Source organism: Pongo pygmaeus, chromosome 19 (assembly GCF_028885625.2).
Source record: "Pongo pygmaeus isolate AG05252 chromosome 19, NHGRI_mPonPyg2-v2.0_pri, whole genome shotgun sequence".
In the NCBI taxonomy this organism is placed as follows: Eukaryota; Metazoa; Chordata; class Mammalia; order Primates; family Hominidae; genus Pongo; species Pongo pygmaeus.
In genome coordinates, this window is record NC_072392.2 from 50,199,604 (window position 1) to 50,218,277 (window position 18,674).

At 40.5% G+C, this 18,674-nt stretch overlaps 2 protein-coding genes across 3 annotated transcripts in view; both read left to right on the forward strand.

The window, feature by feature from the left end:
• The first annotated feature begins 769 nt into the window (after window positions 1–769).
• LOC129018027 (C-C motif chemokine 2) overlaps window positions 770–18,674 on the forward strand; it is a 33,163-nt gene continuing 15,258 nt past the window's right edge. Inside the window, exons 1-3 of one of the 2 annotated variants that reach the window (XM_054459149.2) lie at window positions 770–995; window positions 1,792–1,909; window positions 2,350–2,833. In XM_054459149.2, coding sequence (XP_054315124.1) covers window positions 920–995; window positions 1,792–1,909; window positions 2,350–2,455 — 300 coding nt within the window. In that variant the 5' untranslated portion in view covers window positions 770–919 and the 3' untranslated portion in view covers window positions 2,456–2,833. Of the gene's footprint in view, window positions 996–1,791; window positions 1,910–2,349; window positions 2,834–18,674 lie in introns of those variants that run through there. The other variant, XM_054459151.2, reaches the window with a different exon arrangement.
• Window positions 15,844–17,873, forward strand: CCL7 (C-C motif chemokine ligand 7). Its single transcript, XM_054459152.2, has 3 exons — window positions 15,844–15,989; window positions 16,777–16,894; window positions 17,327–17,873. Exons 1-3 carry the CDS (start codon window positions 15,884–15,886, stop codon window positions 17,430–17,432), a joined length of 330 nt encoding a protein of 109 aa, XP_054315127.1. The 5' UTR covers window positions 15,844–15,883; the 3' UTR covers window positions 17,433–17,873.

Sequence of the window (18,674 nt, forward strand, 5' to 3'; positions counted from 1 at the left end):
TTGGAGGACTTGTGCACGTTTCCTTCCAACAGTATGTCAGAGAGGTGGCAGCCCACTGGGGACAGGGCTGCCTGGGTTCTGTGCTCGAGGGGACCTTGAGCAGGCTATTTAACCCTTCTGTGCCTCAGTTTTCTGATCTATAACATGGAAATTAGCAATCCCTACTAGATAAAGTTGGGGAATTTACAGAGTTAATATTTGTAAAGGTCGGAGAATATTCCTGGCAGAGTAAGCGCTCTGTGAGTGTGACACTGGCATTTCTTCTGCAGCACTACATGATGTCTACGGCTTTGTCCAAGTCTGAAACCCTAGAACTCTTAGAATTCATTTCAATGTTTACACAATCCTACAGTTCTGCTAGCCTTCTATTATGCTACTATCCCGCATTTGAACGAGCAAATGGATTTAATGCATTGTCAGGGAGCTGGCCAAAGCTTGAGAGCTCCTTCCTGGCTGGGAGGCCTCTTGGACTGTGGCCTGAAGGTAAGCTGGCAGCGAGCCTGACATGCTTTCATCTAGTTTCCTCGCTTCCTTCCTTTTCTGCAGTTTTCGCTTCAGAGAAAGCGGAATCCTTAAAAATAACCCTCTTAGTTCACATCTGTGGTCAGTCTGGGCTTAATGGCACCCCATCCTCCCCATTTGCTCATTTGGTCTCAGCAGTGAATGGAAAAAGTGTCTCGTCCTGACCCACTGCTTCCCTTTCCTACTTCCTGGAAATCCACAGGATGCTGCATTTGCTCAGCAGATTTAACAGCCCACTTATCATTCATGGAAGATCACTCCTCCTGCTTGACTCCGCCCTCCCTCCCTCTGCCTGCTTTCAATAAGAGGCAGAGACAGCAGCCAGAGGAACAGAGAGGCTGAGACTAACCCAGAAACATCCAATTCTCAAACTGAAGCTAGCACTCTCGCCTCCAGCATGAAAGTCTCTGCAGCACTTCTGTGCCTGCTGCTCATAGCAGCCACCTTCAGCCCCCAGGGGCTCGCTCAGCCAGGTAAGGCCCCCTCTTTTTCTCCTTGAACCACATTGTCCTCTCTCTGAGTTATCATGGACCATCCAAGCAGACGTGGTACCCACAGTCTTGCTTTAACGCTACTTTTCCAAGATAAGGTGACTCAGAAAAGGACAAGGGGTGAGCCCAACCACACAGCTGCTGCTGGGCAGAGCCTGAACTAGAATTCCAGCTGTGAACCCCAAATCCAGCTCCTTCCAAGATTCCAGCTCTGGGAACACACTCAGCGCAGTTACTCCCCCAGCTGCTTCCAGCAGAGTTTGGGGATCAGAGTAATCAAAGAGAGGGTGGGTGTGTAGGCTGTTTCCAGACACGCTGGAGACCCAGAATCTGGTCTGTGCTTCATTCACCTTAGCTTCCAGAGACAGTGACTCTGCAGAGGTAATGAGCATCAGGGAAACTCATGACCAGGCATAGACTATTCAGAGTCTAAAAGGAGATTCATAGTGGGGCTCCCCAGCTGATCTTCCCTGGTGCTGATCATCTGGATTATTGGTCCATCTTAATGACACTTGTAGGCATTATCTAGCTTTAACAGCTCCTCCTTCTCTCTGTCCGTTATCAATGTTATATACCCATTTTACAGCATAGGAAACTGAGTCATTGGGTCAAAGATCACATTCTAGCTCTGAGGTATAGGCAGAAGCACTGGGATTTAATGAGCTCTTTCTCTTCTCCTGCCTTCCTTTTGCTTTTTCCTCATGACTCTTTTCTGCTCTTAAGATCAGAATAATCCAGTTCATCCTAAAATGCTTTTTCTTTGTGGTTTATTTTCCAGATGCAATCAATGCCCCAGTCACCTGCTGCTATAACTTCACCAATAGGAAGATTTCAGTGCAGAGGCTGGCGAGCTATAGAAGAATCACCAGCAGCAAGTGTCCCAAAGAAGCTGTGATGTGAGTTCAGCACACCAACCTTCCCTGGCCTGAAGTTCTTCCTTGTGGAGCAAGGGACAAGCCTCATAAACCTAGAGTCAGAGAGTGCACTATTTAACTTAATGTACAAAGGTTCCCAATGGGAAAACTGAGGCACCAAGGGAAAAAGTGAACCCCAACATCACTCTCCACCTGGGTGCCTATTCAGAACACCCCAATTTCTTTAGCTTGAAGTCAGGATGGCTCCACCTGGACACCTATAGGAGCAGTTTGCCCTGGGTTCCCTCCTTCCACCTGCCTTCCTCCTCTAGCTCCTATGGCAGCCCGTTGGTGCAGAATGGGCTGCACTTCTAGGCCTTCCTCCTTTAGCTCCCATGGCAGCCCGTTGGTGCAGAATGGGCTGCACTTCTAGGCCAAAACTGCAAAGGAACTTCATCTAACTCTGTCCTCCCTCCCCACAGCTTCAAGACCATTGTGGCCAAGGAGATCTGTGCTGACCCCAAGCAGAAGTGGGTTCAGGATTCCATGGACCACCTGGACAAGCAAACCCAAACTCTGAAGCCTTGAACACTCACTCCATAACCCAAGAATCTGCAGCTAACTTATTTTCCCCTAGCTTTCCCCAGATACCCTGTTTTATTTTATTATAATGAATTTTGTTTGTTGATATGAAACATTATGCCTTAAGTAATGCTAATTCTTATTTAAGTTATTGATGTTTAAAGTTTATCTTTCATGGTACTAGTGTTTTTTAGATATAGAGACTTGGAGAAATTGCTTTTCTTCTTGAACCACAGTTCTACCCCTGGGATGTTTTGAGGGTCTTTGCAAGAATCATTAATACAAAGAATTTTTGTTTTAATATTCCAATGCATTGCTAAAATATTATTGTGGAAATGAATATTTTGTAACTATTACATAAAATAAATATATTTTTGTACAAAACCTGACTTCCAATGTTTTCTTGAAGGAAACTACAAAGCTGAGAGTATGAGCTTGGTGGTGACAAAGGAACATGATTTCAGAGGGTGGGGCTCACATTTTGAAGGAATGGGAATGTGGATTGGCCCGGGTCTTCTCCACTGGGTGGTATCCTCTGAGTATCCATAGAAGAATCTTTATGGCAGGCCAGTTAGGCATTAAAGCACCACCCTTCCAGTCTTCAACATAAGCAGCCCAGAGCCCAATGACCTTGGTCACCCATTTAGCAAGAGCCCAACCCCCATTCCTTTTCTAACAGACCCTGACCCCTGCATGCAATTCTTCCCTTAACATATTGCAACTGCCCCCTAACTGGGCTACCCACCCCCCAATCTGTACCTCTCCAATTAATACCCCAACCTGGAGTAATACAGACACTGCCAGTATTAGGAAATAAGGAAAGAGTTAATCACCATAGATAAGATGATTAGATTGAAGTTTCATAGAGATGATGAGACTTGAACTTATTATTTATGAATGAATAAGGCTTTTCTAGAAAAATTATAGGATCATTAAGAAAGGAGAAAGAAGAGTGGGAGCAAATACCTGGAGGTAGAAATGGTGATGACATGTACATCAAGCGGGGAGAAAACCAATGAATCAGATGTGAATTCGGGCCCACACCAATGTCAAGGGATGACAAGTTAGAAAGGAAGGTTGAGTCAAGGGATTTGAATGTTAGGGTGAAGAGTTAGTACTCAACTCTGTAGGTTAAAAGGAAACGTTGAGAATCTTCAGTCCAATGACGAGGGATGTGCCATGTTTAGAGATTCAGAGATAAGTTTCAGGAAATGTAACTTATAGATTTTATACATACACAGAGAAATAGGGACTAGTGAGAAGCTATTGCCATGGTCCAAGCAAGAGATGATGAAGGCCTAAATATGGAGCCAAAGAGGCAGCAATGGAGAAGAATGAGCCATGCAGGGTGAAATGCTGCATGTTGTAAATGGAGGAGAAAGACCTGTGACTTCAGATATGAAAACCTCATCTTCAACCCACATTTTAGGGGGGCAGCTTCCCTGAAACCAGAATGTGTTTCCATCCATTACTATCCCCCCATCCCAATCTCAGGCACCTGGAATCATCCATTTAAACAGATGAGCCTCCTGTTCCTAAATAGCCACCTAAAGTGTGTATTCGTTTGCATGATATTTGTCCCACCTGTAAAGCATTTGGCCTGCCTGGGCACCCACACCACCCCAACACTCATGAAAGCAGATGTCTTGCTCTGTTGAATAAACTGCATGGTTCTTAACTTCCCAGTCTGGTGGGGAAATGACCACTGTGTCAAGCTAGAGCAGGCAGTGCTTTTGGCAGCATGAGGTACTGGGGACAACTTTGACTGGCAAGAAGCACACTCAGGTTCTCACCCTGCATCCAGCACTGACTCGCTTTGTCAGTCAGGATGGGTCGGATATTCTGAGCCTACATTGATCATACAGGGATGATAATGTGTTACAAATAGGAACCCAGAGGAACTTAGGTTCCCTTTTGGATCTGGGAGCACATCTCTTGGAAAACTTCCATTTCTACTAACTGGAGTTGCAGAGGGAGAGAAGGGATTCTGCTTCTACATTCCTGGGCCAGTCCAGGGTCCCTGAATCAGACTGCGGAATCCCTTCAAAGCTCCAAGTACCCTGATACATCAGTCAGCAGACAATTTATTGACAGCTATTTAGAAAACTCACTGACCCTTACTCCAGGTCAAGCAGCCCTCCCTGCCTCTCCTCTACCCCTACATTCCCTGGCCTTGATCACCAATCAGGAGTGAAATCTCAAATTGCAGTAGATGCCAAGAGGCAAAAAGAGAACAGAATGCAAACAAATGAGACCTCATCATATGGCTTCCGAGCAGCAGCCCTGTGACGCCAGGCAGATTTGAGGCAGACAATCTGGGAGGAGAAGAGGCAGAGAAAGGGGGGATCCACATGCTCAAACCCCAAATTAATCTGCTTACATTCCCCTTGCAGGTCACGTCTCTTCATTTTCAGGAAGTCTTGACTCCATACTGTTTTCCACCCAAGGATGGAATTCCTTGCATGATGAAACTGAACACAGGGCATTGGCAGTGGTGAGACTCTGTTTTACAAGAAAGTGCCAAGTGCAATGCATTCATTTCCTGTTGCTGCCAACAGTCAGTTCCAGGAAATCTAGGCTTTTTATGTCATGCTCAAAATTCTTCCAGCCTATGCTCATTATTCAAATCCAAAGCCACATCCACATCTGTAGGTGTTAGTTACAGAAGCACCATATTTCCAGGTACCAAAATCTGTATTAGTTTCTTATTGTTACTGTAACAAATTACCATAAGCTTAATGGCTTAAAACAACAAAAATACATTGTCTTATAGTTCTGGAGGTCAGAAGTTATCATGGGTCCATAGGGCTATATTCATTCCTTCCAGAGGTTCTAGGGGAGAATCCATTTTCTTGCTTTTTTCCAACTGCTAGAGGCTACCTGAATTCCTCAACTCATGGTCTCTTCCTGTATCTTCAAAAACCTCTCTGTCTCTCTCCCTCTCTCACTCCTTTTCTTTCATAGTCACATCTTGTCTCTGACTCTGACCTTCCTGCCTTCATCTTAAAAGGTGATTATATTGTGATTATGCTGAGCCCATCTGTATAATCCAGGATAACATCTTCATCTCAAGATTCTTAAGTTAATCACATTTATAAAATTTCTTTTGCTATGTCAGGTAGCATACTTATAAAGCATAGGGATTTGATTAGGATATAGGCTTTTTTTTTTTTTTTTTTTTTTGGAAATGGAGTCTCGCTCTATTGCCCAGGCTGGAGTGCAGTAGCACAATCTCAGCTCACTACAACCTCTGCCTCCTGGGTTCAAGTGATTCTCCTGCCTCAGCCTCCCAAGTAACTGGGATTACAGACATGCACCACCACACCCGGCTAATTTTTGTATTTTTAGTAGAGATGGGGTTTTACCATGTTGGCCAGGCTGGTCTCGAACTCCTGACCTCAGGTGATCCACCCACCTCAGACTCCCAAAGTACAGGTGTGAGCCACCGAGCCCAGCTACAAGGATGTGAGCATCTTTGGGAGGGGGACACTACTGAGACAATCACAGCCAGGAGCCAGGTGAAGATTTACAATAGGTAGTTGGACACTAAGACCTGGCCTTTGAGATCTGTATCTGGTTTGGTGACCAGATTGTCAGGTAAACTTCTGCAAGTCACCTTTTATCTGTGGGTTCATAGGCTGTGGATTTAATTTGTGCATTAAATGCTTCCTAAGCGACCTAAGGTACATTAGAGTCACCTGAGGTCTTTCCAAAACATCACGACATACTCAAAGGTTCTGATTTAGAATGTTACATTGCGGGGAAGTCTCCTCTTCCCATTGCTGTATTTTATGAGTTCCCTAGAAGATGGATACTGATGCACAGATGAGTTTGATGCCATGTGCTCCTCAGTTCTCTCATATCCAGGTCATTGGAGCCGACAGCCAGTCCTGGTAACCTCTGGCTTGGGTTTTCATAGTGTCCTTTGTTCTGACCTAGCCTTGACCAATTTACAATCGGGAACAAAAGGGAGCATAGAGTCGAGACATTTAGGACATTGTAAAGTTTGAAATACAACTGTTTCACCATCCCAGGCAGTGGGATGGAATTTTTAAAAATGATTTGAACAAGAAAATATCCATAAAACCTTTCAGTTTGACAGAGTGGCTTCAGGAAGAGAATGGGTTAATAATATGGCATTCCCATTCTAGCCCGGGAGCCTGATCCTAAAAGACAGTTATGGGTTGGGTGTGAAGGAAGCACAGAAATATGCCAAGTACTATGAGTGGAAAGAGATTTTACGTGTCTTTACTGGCAGATTGGAAAAGTGCTAGTAATTTTTTGAGAAAATTATGTTGCAAGGAAAATCAGAAGCCAAGACTGAAAAAGCCTTTGACTATTCTATCTATAAAACAACTTCCGAATCTTCCATGAGCTAGAAACAAGCCATGACAGCCACTGAATGAGGGCATGTCCACTGAGTTCCATGTACAGTGTGGCCAAGGAGAAGAAATGGACAATCAAGGGCCTCACAGAAGGTGGATCTGGGGCCCCAGACAAGGAAGCCCTTCCTGCAAGTGAAATCAGAGCCCCTGTTCCTGTTCTAGGAAGAGTCCCTTTTGATGTCTGCCTAGCAGTATATCAGAATTGCTACAAATCAGTCATTGCTGTGTGTCTCTCAGTCTTCCTTGTCCAATGAGAATGTTTATTTTAAGCATCTTGTTCCTATTCCACCTTGTAAATGAGTGTTTAAATTGAGCAGATAAATTGTTCATTTTTTAAAAGTACTGTCAATCTTTCATTTGGAGGCTATAAAATTCATTTCCATAAGGTATCATTATCTCTTTTTTAAAGTTTTTAATTTTGAAAAATTTTGGTTAAAAAATGCATACCATGAAATGTATCATATTTACCATTTTTAAGTGTATACTTCAGTATTGTTAATGTTAATATACTTAACGTTGTTGTGCAACAGATTTCCAGGATGTTTACATCTTGTAAAACTGAAACTGCATACTCATTAAACAATACCTGCTCATTTCCTCCGCTGCTCAGCCCCTGGCAACCACCATTCTACTTTCTTCTTCAATGAATTTGACTACTTTAGGTACATTCTATAAGTGGGATTATACAATATGTGTCTTTTGGTGAATGGTTACTTTATTTAGCATAATGTTCTCAAGGTTCATTTATGTTAAGGCATGTGTCAAAATTCCCTTCTTTTTTAAGGTTGAATAATATTCCGTTGTATGTATATACCACATTTTGTTTATCTGTTCATTCAGTGATGGACAGCTGGGTTGTTTTCATCTCTTGGTTATTGTGCATGATGCTGTTCTGAATGTGGATATGCAAATGTCTCTTCCAGATTCTGCTTTCAGTTCCTTTGGATATATACCCACAAGTGGGATTGCTGCATCATTTGGTAATCCTATTTTTATTTTTTTAAGATCTACCATATTGTTTCCATAGTAGCTGCACCATTTTACATTCCCACCAACAGTAAACAAAGGTTCCAGTTTTATCACATCCTTGTCTTCGCTTGTTATTTCCTGTCTTTTTGATTCTAGCCATCCTAATGGAGGTGAGGTGATACCTCCCTATGGTCTTGATTTGCAAGTTTCTAGTATTAGTGATATTGAGCATCTTTTCAGATGCATGTTGGTCGTTTGTATATCATCTCTGGAAAATGTATATTGAAATCCTTTGCCTATTTTTAATTGGGTTATTTGTTTTTTACTGTCGATGCTGTAGAAGTTCTTTTTTTTTCCTTTGGAGACAGAGTTTCACTTTGTTGCCCAGGATGGAGTGCAGTGGTGTGATCTCAGCTCACTGCAACCTCCACCTGCCGAGTTCAAGCGATTCTTGTACCTCAGCCTTCTGTGTAGCTGGGATTACAGGCACACACCATCACACCCAGCTAATTTTTTGTATTTTTAGTAGAGACTTGGTTTCACTACTTTGGCGAGGCAGGTCTCTAACTCCTAGCCTCAAGTGACCTGCCTGCCTCAGCCTCCCAAAGTGTTGAGATTACAGGCGTTAGCCACTGTGCCCAACCTGAAATTCTTTATATATTCTAATGTTAACCCCTTATCAGTTACATGATTTGTAAATATTTTCTCTCATTTCATAGACTGACTTTTCATTCTGCTGATTGTTCCCTTCAATACACCAAAGTGTTTAAGTTTGATGTAATTCCATTTATCTATTTTTGCTTTGGTTCCCTGTGCTTTTGGTGTCATATCAAAAAAACCAGCCAAGCGCAGTGGCTCACGCTTATAATCCCAGAACTATGGGAGGCTGAGGTGGGCAGATCACTTGAGGTCAGGAGTTCAAGAGCAGCCTGGCCAACATGGTGAAGCCCCATTTCTACTAAAAATACTAAATTAGCCAGACTTGATGGTGAGTACCTGTAATCCCAGCTACTTGGGAGGCTGAGGGAGGAGAGTCACTTGAACCTGGGAAGCAGAGGTTGCAGTGAGCTGAGATCGTGCCATTGCACTCCAGCCTGGGCAAAAAGAGTGAAATTCCATTTCAAACAAGAAAAATTGTCAAATCCAATATCATAAAGATTTCCCCCTACTTCCTTCTGGGTGTTTATAATTTTACATCTTGCATTTAGGTCTTTGATCCATTTTGAGTTGAATTTTATATATGGTATAATATAAGGGTCCAGCTTTTTTTTTTTTTTTTTTTGAGACGGAGTTTCACTCTTGTTGCCCAGGCTGGAGTGCAATGGCGTGATCTTGGCTCACTGCAACCTCTGTCTCCCGGGTTCGAGTGATTCTCCTGCCTCAGCCTCCTGAGTAGCTGGGATTACAGGCATGTGCCACCACCAGGGCTAATTCTGTATTTTTAGTAGAGACGGGATTTCTCCATGTTGGTCATGCTGGTCTTGATCTCCTGACCTCAGGTGATCCACCCACCTCGGCCTCCCAAAGTGCTGGGATTACAGGCGTGAACCACTGCTCCCAGCAAGGGTCCAGCTTTAATCTTTTCATTTGGATATCTAGTTTTCCCAACATCATCTGTTTAAGAGACTGACCTTCCTTTACTGAGTGGTTTTGACATTCTTGTCAAAGATCATTTGACCATATACAAGAGATTTTATTTCTGGGCTCTCTATTCTATTCTACTGGTCTATATGTCTGTCTTTATGCCAATAACACATTATTTTGATTACTGTAGCTTTGTAATATGTTTTGAAATTGATAAGAGTGAGACCTTCAAGTTTGTTTTTCTTTTTCAAAATTGTTTTTGACTATTTGGAATGATTTGATATTCTATGTGAATTTTAAGATGGATTTTTCTATTTCGGCAAAGATACCATTGGGATTCTGACAGGATTGCACTGAATCTGTAGATTACTTGAGTAGCATTGTTAAATTGTCAATCTCAACAATATTAATTCTTCCAATTCATAAACCTGGAATGTCTTCTTATTTATTTGTATCTTCTTTAATTTTGGGCAATATTTTGTAGTTTTTGTTGTTCAAGTTTTTACTTCTAAATATTGGTTAATCCCTAATATTTTATTATTTTCAATGCTATTGTAAATGGAATTGTTTTATTAATTTTCTTTTCAAAGTGTTTATCATTCATGTATGTAAAATGTCTGATTTTTGTGTGTTGATTTGTTGTGTTGTATTTGTACTCTGCTGAATTCCTTTATTAGTTGTAACAGTTCTTTTGCATGTGTGAAATTTTCAGGGTTTTCTACATAAAAAGTCATATCATCTGGAAACAGAGATAATTTTACTTCTTCCTTTCCAATTTAGATGACTTTTTTTCTTGTTTGGTTCAGATGGGTCTCATTCCAGTACCATATTTAACAGAAACGACAGAAGCAAGAAAATGCTTTCAGTCTTTTTCTATTGTGTATGATTTTAACTGTGGGCTTTTCATACATGGACTTTATTACTTTGAGGTAGTTTCTATTTCCTCACTATTTTCCTAGTTTGTTGAGTATTCTTATCATGAAAAGATGTCAAATTTTGTCAAATGCTTTTTTTGTCATGAGTTGAGATTATAATGTAATTTTTGTTCTTCATTTGGTTAATGTGGCATATTACATTGATTGGTTTTTGTATGTTGAATTATCTTTCCATTCCAGAAATAAATCCTACTTAGTGATGGTATATAATCCTTTTAAGGTGCTTTTGAATTCGGTTTGCTAGTGTTTTGTTGAGGATTTTTGCATTAATATTCATCAGGGATATTTGCCGGTAGTTTTCCTTTCTTGCAGTGCCTTTGTTCAACTTTGGTATCAGGGTAATCCTGGCCTTATATAGTAAGTTTGGAAGTGTTTCCTTCTCTTCAATATCTTAGAAGAGCTTGAGGAGTATTGGTATTAAATCTTCCTTAAATATGTGGTAGAATTCTCTAGAGAAGCCATCTGATTTTGAACTTTTCTTGCTTGGGAGGTTTTTGATTACTGATAAAAGCTTTTTACTAGTTATGGGTCGGTTCATATTTTCTATTTCTTAATAACTGTGTTTCTAGGAATTTATCCATTTATTATGGTTATTCAATCAGTTGGCATATAATTATTCATAATATTCTCTAATAATCCTTTTTATTTCTGGGGCATCAATTGTAATATTCCCTCTTTCATTTCTGATTTTAGTTGAGTCTTCTCTCTTTTCTTCTTACTTAATCTAGCTAAGGGTTTGTCGTTTTTGTTGATCTTTTCAAAACAACAATTTTTAGTGTTGTTGATTTTTTCTTTTGTTTCATTTATCAGTGATCCATTCTCTATTATTTTCTTCTTTCTGCTAGCTTTGGGTTTAGTTTGTTCTTTTTCTAGGTTCCTCAAGGTATGAAGATAGATTGTTCATTTCAGATCTTTCTTCTTTTTTAATGTAAGCACTTACAACTATAAACTTCCCTCTTAGCATTGCTTTCTCTGCACCACGTAAGTTTTGTTATATTGTGTTTTTAACTTTTTATTCTGAACAAACTTCAGGCTTACAGAAAAGTTGCAAAAATAGTACAGAGTTTCCTTATATTCCTTGCTCAGCTTCCCTTGATACTAACCTCATACTTTCTTCATGTCTTGTAAACTTTGCTGTGTTTCTGCTCCATATATCTTCTGCAGTATGGCCTCTGAGTCAAAGGGGCAACCTCATCTGAGTCAAGTCATCCTCATAGTTAAGGGAGGGTGGAGGAATTCATGAGAATATTAACTTCTGCTCAGAGATGACATATGTGACTTCTGCTTACACCCAACAGGGCAAAGCTAAATTACTGGTGCACACAGAGAATGTCCTCACTGGGCTGAAAGACCAAAATCCCACGAAGGCCCAGAATAATTCTCATCTCAAGTTCTTGCAGGACTTCTAGGACTTCACCTGTCCTTTCTTTCTAAGACACTCATCTCCTTTCCTTATATCCAATGCAGTATTTCCTGAAAGTCAATCCCCCTTTCAATGTCTCTGTTTTGAAAAAACAAGACAGATTTAGGAACAACTTGTTCATGAAGCTATCAGTATCAGTTTGAGTCCCTCCTTAGTATCTCTTCATCCACTACCCATCCTTATTTCCTAATATTAATAATAATGAGAGCCAGTACTTACTGAGCTCTAACTGCATTCTGATTATTTTCATTTCACTTTCAATTTTTAACTCATTCTTCACAACAACCAAGAAAAGAAGTTACTTTTATTATCTCTACTGTTACAGATGTGGAAACTGAATAACAGATAGAATACCTTGACCATGGTTATGCAGGAAAACCAGGCAATGATGCAGGCAACCATTTCTTAATCATGTCGTTCAACTGCCTCTCCTGGCACTGAGCAGCAAATGCCTTTCTCTGCCTCCTATTTCCCAAGACATTTTGGTCCTTGTTCAGATAACATAGAACAATGTGGCTCAAAGGAAACCTCAGCCTATCAAATTCACACCTGGTTAAATGTAGGGTATGGATGGGACCATTACCTGAATCTGTGCTCATGGCAAACATTGCATGCCAGTCACAGCACCATGAACTCAAACTCAAAGCAAGGTCTCACAGTGCTTTCCAGGACATCTCTCTGGGCTGCCCTCACTAGTCAAAAGAGTTGATACCTGAATAGCACCCTATAAAGTCTATTGTCTATGGTGCACATAACAAAACAGAATAGTGGTTACCTCTTGGCCCCTGGTGACCACCATTCTATTTTCTGCTTCTATGAGTCTGACTATTTTATGTACCTCATATAAGTGGAATCATTCAGTATTTGTCCCTTTGCAACTGACTAATTCCACTTAACATAATGTCCTCAAGGTTCATCCATGTTGTCACAAGTGGAAGGATTCCTTCTTTTTTAAGGCTGAATAATATCCCATTGTGTGTATATACCATATATTCTTTATCCATTCATCTATTGATGGACACTTATGGTGTTTTTATAATTTGGCTATTTTGAATAATGTAATTACAAACATGGGAATGTAGTGGCATGCCATATTAAAAATACTGAAAGAAAAAATCAATATACAATTCTAGACAAGGCAAAGCTACCCTTTTCAAAAGTGAATAAGAAATGAAGACATTCCAGCCTTCCAAAAAATACTAAAGAGAGTTCTTCAGGCTGAAGCAAAAGATCAGTAAATGATAATTCAAAGAAATAAAAAGCATTAGTAAAAGTAACTACATAAGTAAATATAAAAGACAGTATAAATACTTTTGTTTATTTGTTTAAAATTATTTGTTTCTTGTATCTGATTTAAAAGGCACATGCATAAAGCACTAATTATAAATCTCTGTTTAGGGGGACACAATGTATAAAGGTATAATTTGTTATCATAACAATGTTAAGATGAGGAGTGGCATGGAGCTACATAGGATCAAATTTTATACGCTATTGAAATTAAAATATTAATCTGAAATAGGTTGTTATAAATTATGATGTTAATGATAATCCCCAGGGTAGCCATTAAGAAAATAACTCAAACATATATAATAAAAATGGGAAATACAATGGTACAGTAGAAAATATTTATGGTTCATAAAGTAAAGTAGTAATTTAAAAAGTGAGGAACAAAAGAGACATAAATATATAAAAAAGGGAAAATATCAGATGGTAATCCTACTTCATCATTAATTACACTAAATGTAAAAGGGTTAAAAGCCCCAACTAAAAAGCAAAGGTTGAGTAAATGAATTTTTAAAATAAACCAACTATATGCTATCTATAAGACACATGTTGTAAATTTGAAATCTCAGATAGTTTGAAAGTAAAAGTATGGAAAAATCACCCCATGGAAATAATAATCAAAAAAGAGCTAGTGGCTATACTGTTAATAATATCAGACAAATAAATTTTAAGACAAAAATTGTTACTGGAGACAAAGAAGGACATTCTTTTGTGACTAAGTGTTAAAAATACATATTTTTTAATCTGGAAGGAAATTAACCACTTACATCTTCTGATGTTGATAATGTACAACAATATTTTTTTAATAAGTGTTTCTAATTTTGCCATATTTTCTACAACCAGCTGATATTGTTTTTAAATTATTTAAAAGTTTTTACAAAATTCTGCAACAATTCAACAGCCTCTTATTTTTACCATTCCCAGGTCTTGTGGGTGACAGGTACAGGCCTTTCCATCATAAACATAAGCAGGCATTTTCTCTGGGATCTTAGGCAGGGACATCTTGGGGTACTTCACTTAAGGATTTTCTGAAGGAGAAAGGTTTAACCAACTGGAACCATGAGTACTTCCTTGAGCTGCTGACGAGACAGATCCAAGAAAGGTAACTTCTGGGCAGGACCCCTGTGTTCTACTCCAACTTCATCGATCATTCAGCAAGTTATCCATGATAGTTGTCTTCCAAAATAAAAGAAAAAAGAAAAAGAAAGACAAGTCAAAGGAAAGGATTCTGCTTTTAGAAGCACCAAGTGGATGGAACGTACACCCTGGGTTAGAAAATATGCTGTTCTAATGTGTTACATTAGAGTGAGCTGGGAAGACTCCATAAATAAGGAGACAGAAAGTAGGTCAACTCTTCACCAATTTCTGGAGCTGAGAGTAAAAACAATTTGAAAAAGAGCTAATTGAGAAAATGAGTAGCCTGAGCAAAGTCATAGGAGTAAGATAAAATGACATAAAGCTAAAACTGGAATCAAAGCCTTGCATTGCTCCCAAATTAATATTCAAAGTTGTATAATGCTCAATTCCCCCATTGAATAATTTTCCTTTTTTGCATTCCATGTCCATGATGCATGGCCCAGTTATAGGCATGAGGACCCCACCCATGGTCTCTCATCAAACCCCTTTTCACTGATATCAAAGGGGATTAGTTGGTGATTTTGTAGTGTGTATGTGAGATGAGGGACTAGATTAGTGGTTTCCAAAATTTATTCTTTGTATTTCTGAGATATGTGTGTGGGAAGAATGACAAGAAGTCTCTTGTCTCTGATTCAAACTGAAGGTCTCTGATTTTGTCCATAAATTTGCCCTCCCTATATTCTTTTACTTGGAAAAATATTTTCACAGCTCATCAGATGTTTTAGAAACACAGTATTTTAAGATTTTGATATGCTGTGCAGTTCCGATAGCCTATAAAACAAATAGTGGTTTTAAAACATATCCTCAAATTCTTTTACACTCTTCCCATTAAGAGGTATGACTATGTTCCCAAACCTTGCACCTGGGATCCTTAAGCCATCATGCAAAATATCTAGCCATGTGGAGGGACCACTGGAAAGATCACACACACAGACACACACACACACACACACACACACAGAAAGAGAGAGAGACCTGAGAAATTCCATCTGGTCCAACTGCTGGCTGTTGAAGTCCTCCCAGACCAGACCCCAGACATTGAATGAAGGCCTTGTGATATATTCAAGAGCAAAAAAACACAGAAGATTGTTATTGTTTTAAGTCACTGTTTTCAGATAGATTGTTATGCAGCAATAGATTACTAAAATAGACACTACAATTTTAGGTACTATTATTCTAAGAATATTGAATTCTATTTTTCTGCTAATGTTCCATTATTTTACTTTTCTCTGGGTTTTAGAAAGCCACCAGGATTTAAAACAGTGAAGAATCTTTGAGTGCTTTGTAGAGTTGAGCCAAAGTTTGAGTGTCTCTTTGTGGACTCGTGTCCTAGGGATACCGCTCCAAAGGGAAAAGGGAAATATCCCTTACATATCTTTGACTTTGGTATCCCTAATTCCTTCCTTTTTCTATAGAATGTGTCTCATTTCAGAGAAACTGGTCTCTTAATAATAGCCATAGATTACATACTATAGTCTTCCTCTATATAGCCCCTACCTCACCTACCACTCCTGGTCTTAGCTGAAAAACAGGCTAGCCTCGACTCATACTCTCATTTCCTATCCTCCCACTAAAGTGCACTGGCTCAGCAGATTTATTACCCCATAGATTTATTACTCCATCCTATGATTCATCCTCTCTGCTTCCTATAAAAGGCAGAGACAGAGCTGCCAGAGGAGCAGAGGGGCTGAGACCAACCCAGAAACCTCCAATTCTCATGTGGAAGCCCATGCCCTCACCCTCCAACATGAAAGCCTCTGCAGCACTTCTGTGTCTGCTGCTCACAGCAGCTGCCTTCAGCCCCCAGGGGCTTGCTCAGCCAGGTAAGGTCCCTCTCTCCTTCTCCTTGAAGCACATTGACCCCTCTCTGGGTTATCCTGGACCAATCAAGAAGACCTGATACCCACAGTCTTACTTTAACAGCTACTTTTCCAAGATGAGATAACTCAGAAAAAGAACAAGGGGTGAGCCCAACCACACAGCTGCTGCTGGGTACAGCCTGAACTAGAATTCCAGCTGTGAAACCCAAATCCAGCTCCTTCCAGGATTCCAGCTCTGGGAACACCCTCAGTGCAGTTACCACTCCAGCTGCTTCCAGCAGAGTTTGGGATCAGGGTGATCAAAGACAGGGGGCTTCTGGGGATGGGTGTGCAGGCTGTTTCCAGATACCGGGAGACCCAGAATCTGGTCTGTGTTTCATTCAGCCCAGCTTCCAGAGACAGCAGCTCTGCAGAGGTGGTACGTATCAGGGAAACTCATGACCAAGCATAGAATGCTCAGAGCCTAAAAGGGGATCCATAGTTGGGGTACCCTTGCTCTAAGGAATTGGATTATTATACTAGCCCCTCCTAGCAATGCCCAGAGTAGTCATCAATTCCTCTTCCGCCTTTCAACTGGCGATGGTGCATCCCTATTTCATAGTCCATAAATGTGAAAGGGAGTTTATGAAATGCCTCAAAGGGCAGAGACATTGGATTTGGGATGGGCAGCTTTTCCCTCCACCTCTTCCTTCCTTTCTAATATTTCTTCTTCTTACCATTCCCTATTTTACAAACAGAAAGACCCAGGACACACCCTCAATGGCCTTTTCTTCTTGTTGTTTCATTGCAGATGGGATTAATACTTCAACTACCTGCTGCTACAGATTTATCAATAAGAAAATCCCTAAGCAGAGGCTGGAGAGCTACAGAAGGATCACCAGTAGCCACTGTCCCCGGGAAGCTGTAATGTGTGTGGATGATGACCACTCACCCCTCACACCTCAGTCCTAGGTTCTTCCCTGGGCAGGGAATAGGACTAGTATCAGAATGAGTTGGAGTCAAATACTGTGATGCATACAGCATCTCTAACCTTATCCAAGACATTTGCCAGTGAGAAACAATTCAAGGAAAGAAAGTGGCTTCTCACTCTCAGCTCCCTTTCCAGCTATCATTTCACATCTCAGTTCCTTCATCCTGAAACCAAGAGAGATTCATTTGGGCTACCAAAAAGAGCTGCTTCTCTGAGTCCCCTTCCTTTGTTTTATCTTCTTCCTCCTTCATCCCTGAGGCATCCCCATCAGCTAGGCTGATGGGCTAGACAGTTTTCCCATAGACTTGGTTACACTCCCAGGCTGAACCCTCAAGGTGTTCCATCTGACTGTCTCCTTTCTCCTCCACAGCTTCAAGACCAAACTGGACAAGGATATCTGTGCTGACCCCACACAGAAGTGGGTCCGGGACTTTATGAAGCACCTGGACAAGAAAACCCAAACTCCAAAGCTTTGAACATTCATGACTGAACTGAAAACAAGCCATGACTTGAGAAACAAATAATTTATATACCCTGTCCTTTCTCAGAGTGGTTCTGAGATTATTTTATTCTAATTCTAAGGAATATGAGCTTTATGTAATAATGTGAATCATGGTTTTTCTTAAGTAGTTTTTAAAAGTTATTAATATTTTAATTTAATCTTCCACGGACTTTGGTGGGGTTTGAATGCAAAGCCTTGGATGCATATGTCATCTCAGTCCTGTAAAAACTGTGGGATGCTCCTCCCTTCTCTACCTCATGGTGGTATTGTATAAGTCCTTGCAAGAATCAATGCAAAGATTTGCTTTAATTGTTAAGATATGATGGCCCTATGGAAGCATATTGTTATTATATAATTACATATTTGCATATGTATGATTCCCAAATTTTCACATAAAATATATTTTTGTATAACAGCTGACATTCATGGTTTTTTAAAAGGATAAAGTAATAAAGCTGGTGGGGGTAACAGGGTGACAAGGTGAAGGGCGTGGTTGCAGAGGTTGGGCTCACATTGTGGAGAAATGAGCACGTAATGGACTCTGGGCTTTCCCCCAGGCCAGGCTCACCTGCATGTTGGGAAGAGGCAGCCGCAGGCTGGGGCCAGATGAACCCACCCCCCAGCTCCAGATCTGACATCTGCTTCAGCCACTTGTTCAAATACCTTTCTTCCTTCCCAAACTCATTCTTTTTCTCACCATCCCACGCTGTACCCAAAAGCCTGTCCCCTCTTCTATTATATCAGCCTTGTGACTGGCTGGTTTTCCCCCTTCTAATCAATCCTCTAGTCTAGTATAATACAAATGTCACTTTCATTAAAAAATCAAGTAGGAGACCAACAGATGATTTGGCAAGTGCCTGCCATCATTGATTTCTGCCACCATTGGTGTTCAGACCAAGTCCAACATCCCTTTCTATCCCTACTTCAGCCCACCAGTTCTCACCCCCAAGCATCAAAGTCAACCTTAAACAATGAGATTCAGAAAATATGAATAAGTATTCAGTTCATTCAGGACAAAGCTTGAGGGTGGCCACTTGGAAAAGCATCAACTCCAAATAACTGGAAAAGTTTCAATTACATAAGTAAAGACAGAAGTTCCAGCCGGATTACAACATTTTTCATGCTAGACAAGGTGCATACGCCACAGTGATTTGATTGGTTATAGGTTGCTATATTCTAAGGAAGATTATTTGCTACTCCTTGAGGAGAGGTAATG

Coding starts and splice junctions, on each gene's coding strand:
- CCL7 (XM_054459152.2), top strand. CDS start 15,884: ATGTGGAAGCCCATGCCCTCACCCTCCAACATGAAAGCCTCTGCAGCA. Junction 15,990..16,776: donor CCAGGGGCTTGCTCAGCCAG/GTAAGGTCCCTC, acceptor GTTTCATTGCAG/ATGGGATTAATACTTCAACT. Junction 16,895..17,326: donor TGTCCCCGGGAAGCTGTAAT/GTGTGTGGATGA, acceptor TCTCCTCCACAG/CTTCAAGACCAAACTGGACA.